Source organism: Ostrea edulis, chromosome 9, assembly GCF_947568905.1.
Source record: "Ostrea edulis chromosome 9, xbOstEdul1.1, whole genome shotgun sequence".
Classification (NCBI taxonomy): domain Eukaryota; kingdom Metazoa; phylum Mollusca; class Bivalvia; order Ostreida; family Ostreidae; genus Ostrea; species Ostrea edulis.
In genome coordinates, this window is record NC_079172.1 from 13,189,902 (window position 1) to 13,202,114 (window position 12,213).

General features: G+C 34.9%; 1 protein-coding gene across 4 annotated transcripts in view; it reads left to right on the forward strand.

Annotated features, from left to right (window-relative positions):
- The window catches only part of LOC125659318 (uncharacterized), a 59,289-nt gene that overhangs the window by 43,185 nt on the left and 3,891 nt on the right, over positions 1 to 12,213 (forward strand). For 2 of the 4 annotated variants that reach the window (XM_056148546.1, XM_056148548.1), the window contains exons 12-17: positions 401 to 502; positions 3,148 to 3,273; positions 3,750 to 3,942; positions 4,748 to 4,993; positions 7,064 to 7,222; positions 11,455 to 11,487. In XM_056148546.1, the coding sequence (XP_056004521.1) occupies positions 401 to 502; positions 3,148 to 3,273; positions 3,750 to 3,942; positions 4,748 to 4,993; positions 7,064 to 7,222; positions 11,455 to 11,487 (859 nt within the window). The remainder of the gene's footprint in view (positions 1 to 400; positions 503 to 3,147; positions 3,274 to 3,749; positions 3,943 to 4,747; positions 4,994 to 7,063; positions 7,223 to 11,454; positions 11,488 to 12,213) is intronic. The other 2 variants (XM_048890957.2, XM_056148547.1) reach the window with 2 other exon arrangements.

A 12,213-nucleotide genomic window follows, 5' to 3' on the forward strand; every position in this document is an offset into this window, starting at 1 on the left:
TACGGATACAGTTATTGCCCTGAAATGTAGTCACAAGCTTCCTCTCGGAGGAATACAAATTCAGTTTCAGCTGGATTGGTGCACGCACTGTGACCTACTTTAGGGCTAAAAGTAGGTCAAACAATTTTACGGTACTATGTTTTATTATTAAACTTCTGATAACATTGGTAGTTCGGTTGATTTATTCAGGCAGGCCTAAGAACCAATCAATTAATTTTGTAAATCCTAATTCACCAAACATTTGACAGTTCACATAAGACTTGGTATTCTGTAAATGCAAAGAATGCTGGTGTTTTCATTCATGCTGTGATTTTTAAAGGATATTATGATAGTTACAGACAAATTTTGACATTGTCAAGATAAAAAAAACTATGCCATAAGGAACATTCTAATATTTCAGTTGTTGGGTCCAATGGCTGATGTTTGCTTGCAGCATAATTTTCCAAAGGCTGCAAGCACTCTGAGATCTGTAGCCAATAAAACACAACCAGCTATCATAGAGGTGAGTACTGATCATTTATTGCATAGAAAATAGTCATTCAGACTGATGATGTTGGTCATTATGCTCACTTCGTCAGGCTTTTTAAGTCATCTGCATCACATGAGTAATCTACTGCAATCTGATTCTCTCTGTCATCTTTCTTCATCCATAGTCAATTTTTGAAACATTTTTAATTTGGCCATTTCTCACCAATATTGATATTAAGCAGATTTGGAGGTAGGGGGAACCAAAAAAATCTATAATGGTGCTTTTTGTCTTGCAACTAACTTCCCATTCATGTTGCTCTACAGAAGAGTAGGACCATGACACTGTACAGGCCACAGAACAGTTGTGTGTATGTACAACACTTAGCATTTCATGCGTTATTTATAGGTTTTAGAAATTCTCCTGGCGCAGGGTGAAGAATGAAGCACACTTGTCTTGTCATCTACTTCCCAACTCTAGTCTATGTAATCCAACCAGTCTTCTTACATCAGTGCTTTACTTGGTATAATGTTCTGAAAGTGGGAGACGTCACCAAGTGTGCTGTTGGGAGGTTTTTATATACTTTGGGAATGTCAAACTGGACATAACTATTTTAGTAAATTAGGAGAACCAGTCCTTCATAAGGAACTCCACCATAACGGGATACAGTAGCCCTTAATTTATGTACACTTTGGAATGTGAATCTTATATTGTTTTAGAGAGCATGTCCTTTTTCAGCACCAAACAATCTTGAGGTGGTACCTGTGACAGCAATAAGAAAAAGCATAATGTTGCACATAGATTACACACTTTGATTCCATACTTTGTACTTCTTTTTGACAGACTTTGTTTCTGATTTGAATGTTATCAAAATCTATATGATAGCAGAGCTCACACACACACACACTCACTATCCGAGTTTATCGTCTGTGTTCCCTTAGTCAGGGGTTCGACGTTGTCTGACTGTCCTTATGCTAAGTCTCCAGTGATCACGGTAGAGGGGATTGACTGTCCATTTGCCACTGCTTACGATCTTGTCTGATGGTTTCTTTCCATGTCTTCTTAAGGTGCTCATAGTCGGTATCCTCTACAAAGAGAAGTGCCCCCACATTTCTGTGGACAATCATTGTTTGCATTACCTTCAGCTAATATTGTTGCACATCATCTACATAGCACAGTGCCTAAAACAGTGGAATTAAATTCTCCTTATTCTCAGACCTTCTTAATAAAAAAGAGTGGCTTTTTTTATGCCCCGGTAATGGGAGATTTGGGGGCATATAGTTTCCTTTCTGTCAGTTTGTCATCCGAAACTTTAAACCTGTTGACGGTTTTTGATAATGGTGGACTAGACTCAGGGAGACGGGGTAGAAATACTATACCTTGATGTAGTTAAGTTCTATTATTCTTTTTTTTTTATTGTGGATTCTGAAGTTTTAAACTCATGTTCATGACTACAAATATGACATTTTACAAGAATTTTTTTATAGTATTTGCAAGGGGAAAAAAAGGGATTGGGTTAAAGTTTTTTAAAAGACTCGCTGATTAGATTAAGGTAGGTCCCTAGTCCTGGACCTACTTGTGATTTCTCAAAAATTTGAGTTTAAATACTTAGATTGTTCATTTGAGGGTATGATAAAAACAAAAAAATGGGGGGTTGTCAGTATAATGAGTAAATTATGGTATTTTTATTACGTGTACCCCCATTTGTCAAACGGCAATATCAGAATTCATTGAAGAAGTCCTAGAATATGTCCATAAAATTTTGTTTGAGGTATGATGCTGCAATTTTTTTCCCTCAAATATGAAATAAATATGTTTAACTAAATAATTAAAAGTGAAATTTTAACACAGTTTCATGTTTTTTAATAATGGTGGTACAAAATTGAACTCAATACAGGCCCTCAGCAGTCAAAAATACGGCACTGCAACACCACTAATATGAATATTTTAAAAATTTGACTTGTGATTTTTCATTCAAACTCACATATTATGTCCATACATGAATGCTTGTTAAAATACATTTAAAAAATCTGCCCTTTCTCAGCATAATATTTTCACAGCATCTCAATTTATATTTACATTTTTTGGCCAAAATAGCCATTTTGAAGATGATTTTCACATAATAGAAGATAACAAATATATAACAAGATAACTAATATATAACAAGTGCAGAATTGTTTTATTTAATTTCACAAGTGCATTATCGCATATCATGAATTTTTTTTAATTTACAGATAATTTTAACATGTAATACCCCTGTATATCAATTAAACAAATATGTACCTCTGGTTTTATGTGTGAATTAGATGACATAAAATGGAAAGAAGATTGGAGCCATAGTCTACTCAAATATAAGTGATTGAGTGTTATTGTATTCATTTTCTAAATTAAAAAACATCCAGGTAAATGTAAAAATACGTTTGATAATAATAGTACGTGAACCAATACCAGAGTTCGATTCGGACATGACGTCACGCTACTAGACCCCTACTTTAAACATTCCTTTGGATGACCAAATTGAGAAAAGAAGTTCAATTTTTGTGCCAGTTTATTATGTGAGAGATTAACTTGTTGCAGGGTAATATTGTGGACAAAGACTCGGATGTATCCAGTGTTAATTCAGAATTTGTTGCAGGGTAGTATTGTGGACAAAGACTCAGATGTATTCAGTGTTAATTTAGAATTCATTGCAGGGTAATATTGTGGACAAAGACTCGGATGTATCCAGTGTTAATTCAGAGGACAGAAGTTCCATGCAAGAAAATGTCAACTCAGATGAACACAAATCCCTTATTCACCGAATCATGGTATGTAACATCATTTCCATTTTAGTTTGTGATTTGTAACAGAGCAGGTGAAAAAATCAAAGGGAGGGTAGGGCTCTTGCTGGGCTTATACTGTCATGGTGTGCAGTGTGTGGGTATATAATATGTGTTGTAATATTGTGGGGAATCTTTGACCTATAGTTTTGAAACTTGGTTCATGTATCATTGAACAAGAGACTTTTACTTTAAACAAAGTGAAGGAAATGACTCCTAATGAGAGGGGATGATGAAGAATATGTAGGGAAAAAGTAGTGGTTACTAAATAATTTTCTTAAGAACCATTGATCTAATTTTAATGAAACTAATATAGAAGCATGACAATATAAGAAATGTTTGAATTTGTAATAGCTTTGAGGACACTTCAATGCTGCTAAAAAAATTAAACGTGGGAAAAGCACTTGCTGGTGATCATTTTGGATTTTTATGTAGATAAGCATTCCAAGCTCTTTCAATTGCAGGGTGTAAGATTCTCCAAGAATTGGGAGTATTTGGCCCAAACATTTTTAGAACTGAGTAATCTAGAACAGGCAAGGGACCCACGATTTATCCGTGCATTTGTTGATGTTTTCACGTGGGAAAAAAGTAATCCCAACTCACTTGTGGATTCCTTCAAAGACTTCTTCGAATTTGTCAACTGTTTTTTTATCAAAGGTACGTGTAATAACATAGTGTCATTGAAGCAAACCATGGTATAAGTAGATCAGATTGACTTGCTCCTGTTTCAACTTTCATTTCACATGACAAAAATTGATTATTGTAGTATTATTTCAGACAGATTATTGTTTCCAGAAATTGGTTACCCTATCAAAACTGACTTTTTAGGTGTTAAAAAAAATTGATGTAGATAATGTCAACATGTCTACAGCAGAATAACTTGGGGCTATTTACATCCATTCAAAGAACCACATATTTACTGATTAGTTTTCACAGAGCTAATAGTATTACAAGAAATGGAAGGACTCTGTAGCATTTTCATAGTACAATGACTTGTGAAAAAGTACAATGCCATTATCTTGCTGAAATGAAGTCTCAATAATAAGCAATATGAATGTTCTCAAAAATTAAGTCTTGCTAATAAATCTCACAAGACAAGATAGGGCATAATCATGTTATTCGCACCACAGTTTATTCTGTAATTTCCCCCACCATCCCCCACCAACACCCACAAGGTTGTTTTAATTTATACTTCTATCACCTGTACCATATGCAAATGTTTGAAATTTTGCATATTCCTATAGTAATTTAACGGAATAAACCAAATTTAAAGAGCAAATAACTCTTACTAAAGGAAAAATAAATCTTACACTTTATCACGCGGTGCGAATAACATGATTATGCCCAAGATAGCTGAAATGATTAAAGAGATTTACAGAAAATTGAGTGAAATTATAATGTATAAAGATAAACCTGCCCATTGCATTATAATCTGATTTTTATGGTGTCACATTTTATTCAGAAAAAACTGAGGATGTACTTTCCAAGATGGACAGGTCCTCTCTGGCTATGATTGGAGCTGAACTTGTGAATTTCTGTGCCTTGTCTCAGTGGTGGCGGGAGGGGCTATCTGTAATCCAGATCCTCCAAAAAAACAATGTGCAATACCTCACACGTAAATCTCCAGGTGGTGCCCTAATGTCCACCATCGCCATTGATGTCTGTCTACGGTGCAAGAAGCCATACCAAGCCGTACAACTGATAACAGGTAGGGTGAAATGTTGATGAATTGTCCCCACCTTGTTTTTTTTCTTTTTTTTTCTACTGTGTAAAGAATTGCATTGTGCTTGAGCGATTTTTAGCTCACCTGAGCTGAAATCTCAAGTGAACTTTTCTTATCACCTTTTGTCTGTTGCCTGTCTGTAAACTTTTCACATTTTCATCTTCTCCAGAACCACTGGGCCAATTTCTATCAAACTTGGTACAGAAAGGGATCCAAATGAAGGGCCACCCTTCCTTCAAAGGGGAGATAATCACGAAAATGCAAAAATAGGGTGGGTTTTTAAAAAAAATCTTCAAAAGATCCACTGAGCCAGAAAAGTTGAAATTTAAATGAAAGCTTCATGATATAGATTAGATCCAAGTTTGTGCAAATCATGGTCCCCGGGGGTAGGGTGATGCCACAGTAGGGGATCAAAGTATATTGGGAAAATTTTTAACAATCTTCTCATGAATCACTGGGTCAGACAAGTTACATGAAAGCTTCCTGACATAGAGTAGATTCAAGTTTGTTCAAATTATGGTCCCCGGGCGTAGGGTTAGGCCACACTAGTTTTATTTGCTGATATATTTTCATATTTTGTATATACATTCTTTATGACCTTTTGTGTGATACTATGGTGTGTGATCTCTTGACCTTTACCTAGAAGTTTGGCCTACTTTTAATAAAAATCTTACCTATTTAATGTCCTGAACTATTTAAGGTGGCTCACTATGCCCAGAAATTGTTTCTCAAAACAGTACGAATTGATTTAATTATAAAAGATATGATGATATACATTAAGTATATATGCCAAAAAGGCAAAAATTATACATATTTGGGTAAAAAACATGATTCTCAAAAAAATTATTTCAACACATATGAATAAAAGATTCTGGGGGATTTGAACTCAAGATCTGCTGTTCACCAGCCCAATGCTTTAACCACTGAGCTACAATGATAGACAAACAAATTGACCGATACAAATAATTTCCCAAAACATTTAAATTGCCATCTTGTGACGTAGTGTCATACAGAGTTTAAGCATTAGTGTAGTGAGCTACCTTAAGGTAGGTTTTTTATATCTTGTATATAAATTTCTTTATGGCAAGACTTTTCATTTCATATATTCTTTGACCTTGTGACTTTGAACTCTGAGTTTGACCTACTTTTAAGAAACTTAGATTATTAAATGGCATTTGATCTTTTGACTTTGGAGGTTGACTGAAGTATTTAAAGTGGGGCTTTCATATTTTGTCTATGGATTCTTTGTGGCAAAACTTTGTTATACTTTGGTCACATTTGGTGTTTGACCTTGATTTGGAAGTTTGACATTCATGTACTTTTGATAAAAATCTTGCCTATTCAGTATCTCCTTAATTATTTAAGATAGAACTTTCATGTTTTGTATACAGGTTTTTATGACAAGGTCTTTCAAATCATACCATGATCAATGACCTTGGTCTTATCCGGAACAGTAAGATCGGGTTAGTCATATTGGTGTTGAGGCATCTCTGTGTTACCGGAATTCATTTTCAGTTATGTTGTGATCCTTTGGGGCTAGGATGGGGTCAGTTTTTCATAGGAATAAAGATTGATGAAGATTCTTAATAATCACAACAGCTTAGCAATGGCCAATGGCTGGTGACTCAAGTGAGCAATGTTGCCCTCTTGTTTTTAGAAACAGAATTGTTGTGTGTAGAAGAATTGTAAATGTTTAGAATTCCAAGTCTTCACTGTTCAAAATGATATTTCTCCCTTATTTCCTTTCTTGTATTTCCTTTTCTTGTATCATTATACACTTCCGCTCCTTATGGATGTCAGATTGACATTAAATTGTTTGTATTGTATTATGTAAAACTGTTCAATGTTTGCTTTCATACACTCGTTTATATTATTTTGTACCATCACAGATATTTGTTTATTTATAGACATTAAAGGTTTGACATAAAGAATGAAAGATTGACAACAGTGGAGTTCTTGCATAAGAGTAGTTTTATATATGTAGGAATAGTATGAATGATGTATGAAAATATCATTGTACCCTCTTTAACTGTTCTTTGTTTATTGCTGTTTCAGCATGCCAGTGGTCATGCGTTGATGGCCTAAAGATAGACAAACCAGATTTCAGGGAGCGGGTTGTACATCTAAACACTTTAGTGAAACAGTTCTTAGCTTTAAAGAGACCAGTCTTGGCTTTGACTGTAATCTGTAAAGTCCTCCAAAAGGCAAACAGAGGTGAGATAGTGAAAAAAGTCCTACTGAAAAATCTGAGAGGTGAAATAGTGTATAAAATTTTACTGAAAAATCCGAGAGATGAAATAGTGTATAAAATCTTACTGAAATTTCCAAGAGGTGAAATAGGGTATAAAGTCTTACTGAAAAATCAGAAATAAATTGAGATAGTGTACAAAGTCTTACTTACAGAAAAGAAAGATCAGAGAGGGGAGATAACTTGCACCTAAAAGGTGTAATCATGTATTGTATCTTGTTTATTCTTTATAAAATGAGAAAGTGAAGATAATGAACAGTAATCAATCTCATAGATCCTATGTAGAATAACAAAATTGAGAGTAGACCAAACATGGATGCCTAGAATCACCAGAGTGGGATCAGGTGCCTAGAAGGAAGAAGCATGTCATGTTGACCTGCTCTAACATTGTACAAACCGGAATTCTGTGTAGTCTGCACAATAACATGGGATTCTGCATTCCACATGTTTTCTTTATTGACTTGCTTCAACTCTATAACTGCCAGCATTTGACCTCTCCAGGACATTTGATGTACCTGTATACCATCTATTACAAGCAAGAGAGATGAGATGAGGTTGTTTAAAATCCTCAATTGATTCTCTTGGTTAAAAAGGAGAAAAAAATGTGATAATACTTGTGGAGCAGTGCTACCAGTGGTGGAGATTTGAAGTTTATTTAAATATTGCCTACAGGTACATGTGTAGGGAAAACTTAAAATCATACAAAGTTTAGTGTAGGAAAAATCAGTGCACATCTGTCTTCTACAATGCCACAATTTATCCAAGATAATGTATAAACATCTCCAAACAGTGCAAATACAAATTTGTTTAAACAGTGGTATCATGGGAGGGGACTGAAACAATATGCAAGCTCTTTATATAATGTGTAGATTGAAAACCAGGACCCCATACATTTATTTCGATTTAGAGTTTTTTGTTGGTACATTTTTTTCCTCTGATAAACAGTAGTGTTGTTAAGATAGTCGCAAACTATCGAAAAATTGTCACTGAAGGTCGCACACAGATTTTTTGACATCGATTGTCGCTGACTATCCCAGAAATAACTTCGTTAACGGAACCCGTAGAAGTTTTAGTATTATCAGGGGACATAACTCTAATTTGCATAATAATGGCTGGAGAAGACAGTGCTGATTTGTTTCCAACTTTCCATACCCTTTGGCAACCAGGTTGAAAGTATAGACCTTTTTCGAGTCAGGAAAAGGGCAAAGGGCCACCTGTAACCACAGCAATCTATATTTGCAAGTAGTGCAAAAAGTCAAATGCAAATTACAGGAAGTTCAAAGTCACATGTCATGAAATCAATCGCTGAATAAAGCCTTCAAAATGATTTAATACGTTAAACTTCATTTTATTAGGAAATAATGGTCTCCAATTTCTCATTGAAAAAATATGATCCTCGTGAAACTGAAGTTTTGAGGACAACAAAATTATCAAATGTTTGAATTTTAAGAATTGTTCAATGATGTACATACTGTTAATGAGAGAAAATGCGTCAGTGTATCTGAGGGCTAAGAAAATCAAACAAAGATTTCAATTTGAGCTTGCTGCAGTGGTGAAAAAAAGATTGAAGTATCTTCGGAACATCATCAATTTTAGCATGGAGGTATTTTGGAATTCTGTGTGTAATGAGTTTTTAGTCCGGCTGGAAATATTGTTAAATGGCCCAGATTAAAACAAGCACTTGCTCATTCATTGACATTAATGAAAATGGATCAGTGTTGGAATGAGTGAATCAATTAGTGTTGATAAACGTTCATTGGGAGTTAGCTATTCATTGACATAACGATAAAGACATTTCATTTTTAGCTCACCTGAGCTGAAAGCTCAAGTGAGCTTTTCTGATCACCCGTATTCCGACATCTGTCCGTCTGTAAACTTTTCACATTTTCAACTTCTTCTCAACAACCACTGGGCCAATTTCAACCAAAGTTGGCAAAAACATCCTTAGGTAAAGGGAATTCTAAATTGTTAAAATAAAGGGCCAGGCCACCTTCCAAGGGGAGATAATCAAGAAAAGGTAAAAATAGGGTAGGGTCATTAAAAAAATCTTCTTCTCAAATATCACTGGGCCAGAAAAGATGAAATTTATAGATAAGCTTTATTAGGTAGTGCAGATTCTAAATTGTTAAGATCATGGCCCCCGGGGGTCGGATGGGGCCACAATAGGGGGTCAAAGTTTTACATACAAATATATAGGAAAAATCTTTAAAAATCTTCTTCCCAGAACCACTGAGCCAGAAAAGCTGAGATTTATATGAAGGCTTTCTGATATAGTGCAGATTCAGGTTTGTTAAAATCATGGCCCCCTGGGGTAGGATGGGGCCACAATAGGGGATCAAAGTTTTACATATAAATATATAGGAAAAATCTTTAAAAATCTTCTTCTCAAGAACCACTGAGCCAGAAAAGCTGAGATTTATATGAAAGCTTCCTGATATAGTGCAGATTTTAAATTGTTAAAATCATGGCCCCCGGGGGTCGGATGGGGCGACAATAGGGGGTCAAAGTTTTACATACAAATATATAGGAAAAATCTTTTAAAATCTTCTTCTCAAGAACCACTGAACCAGAAAAGCTGAGATTCATATAAAAGCTTCCTTATATAATGCAGATTCTAAATTGTTAAAATCATGGCCCCCTGGGGTAGGATGGGGCCACAATAGGGGATCAAAGTTTTACATACAAATATAGAGGAAAAATCTTCTTCCCAAGAACCACTAAGTCAGAAAAGCTAAGATTTATATGAAAGCTTCCTGATATAGTACAGATTCTAAATTGTTAAAATCATGGCCCCTGGGGATCGGATGGGGCCACAATAGGGGCTCAAAGTTTTTTGTTTTTTTCGTTTGTTTTTTTGTTGTTGTTTTTTGATAAAGTGCAGATTCAAGTTTGTTAAAATCATGGACCCCGGGGATTGGATGGGGCCTCAAGGGGGGCCTCAAAGTTTTACATACAAATTTATAGGAAAAATCTTTTAAAATCTTCTTCTCAAGAACCACTGAGCCAGAAAAGCTGAAATTTATATTAAAGCTTTCTGACATAGTGTAGATTCAGGTTTGTTAAAATCATGGCCCCCGGGGGTCGGATGGGGCCACAATAGGGGATCAAAGTTTTACATACAAATATATAGGGAAAATCTTTAAAAATCTTCTTCTCAAGAACCATTGGACCAAAGAAGTTCACATTTACATGAAAGCTTTCTGACATAGTGTAGATTCAAGTTTGCAAAAACCATGGTCTCCAGGGTAGGTTTGGGGCCATAATAGGGACTACGGTTTTACATGCAAATAGATATGGAAAATTTTCTGATATGAACCATGGAAAATCTTCTGATATGGACCAAGGTGACTCAGGTGAACGATGTGGCCCATGGGCCTCTTGTTATCTATTCATTAGGATATCATTTGATATCAGAATGGATATTACACAGTGTATGTGTTCTTTATTTAATTTTTATCTATTCATTAGGATATCATTTAATATCAGAATGGATATTACACAGTGTATGTGTTCTTTATTTAATTTTTATCTATTCATTAGGATATCATTTAATATCAAAATGGATATTACACAGTGTATGTGTTCTTTATTTAATTTTTATCTATTCATTAGGATATCATTTAATATCAGAATGGATATTACACAGTGTATGTGTTCTTTATTTAATTCAACAGTAAACTGAAGTTCAAACTTTCGATTATTTAATCGATTGTATGCTGGGCTACTGATTCAATTTGATAATCGATGGTAACCTTTGCTCCGATTTTGCAACACTAATAAACAGGCCTCAATATTTCGAAAGTATTTGGTGTGTTTCTCTTCACTGTAGATTCCAGCAGATAGAACCTAAGCAAAGTATTGTTTCTCTTAACCGTAGATTCCAGCAGATAGAACCTAAGCAAAGTATTGTTTCTCTTAACCGTAGATTCCAGCAGATAGAACCTAAGCAAAGTATTGGGTGTGTTTCTCTTAACCATGACCCGTAGATTCCAACAGATAGAATCTTTTCGAATCTTTTCAAAAGAATGACCTTCCTGCATACATCATCATATACAGATTCAATTAAATGATTTCATATAATATTGTAAGATGTTAGCTTTATGGCCCTTGATTGTGGAGTTTTTGTTGATTCAGAGTTACAAAACTTGTCACAGTTGAAAGAAGTCTCCTTGCAACAATTTTTACTTTTATTTTTCAGATAACCAGATCGATCTTTATAATTCTTTAATAGGTAAGAAATAAACTTGTTTGTTCAGTAGTATCTATTACAGTGAAACCTGTATAATGCTGCATGCACAGGGAACATGTTCGTCAGATTAGGCAGGTTGTTGGATTACACAGTGTAAAGAGAAATGAAAATGAAAATTAGTCAGAATATAAGGTGAAAGAGATAACTCCTCATGTATGTTTATTATATACCCATCAACATCCATGTTTTGGTACTGTTGATTTCACAGTGTGATTCGACCTTCCGGATTACCACACCGGATCACCATACTGTTAATTTCATAGTATGATCCGACTTTCTGGATTACCACATCGTGGTGATCTGAATCCAGATCATGTCTCTCTGATAGTTGACATTTCAATGCACCAATACACGTTTTAATGGGAAGTGATTGACTGCATATACAAAAAATAATTTCATTGTATGTATTTGCTAAGCATGAATACATTCATTATCACATGATATGCATTTAAAAATACATACGGGGGTATCTAATGAATTTATCATTGCTGCAGTAACTTATCTGAAGAGTTGGATCACGTCTCGTTGACAGGCGCGGATCATCAGATCAAACTCAACACTTCACGTCGTGTGATCTGATGATCCGCACCTGTCAACTCGACACCAGGCAACTCTTCAGATCTAGTTACTGTAATGATGATATATATGTACATATTTAGTTATTTCTTCATATATTACCAACAGTTGTCTAGTTGAAGTTCAAAAGAT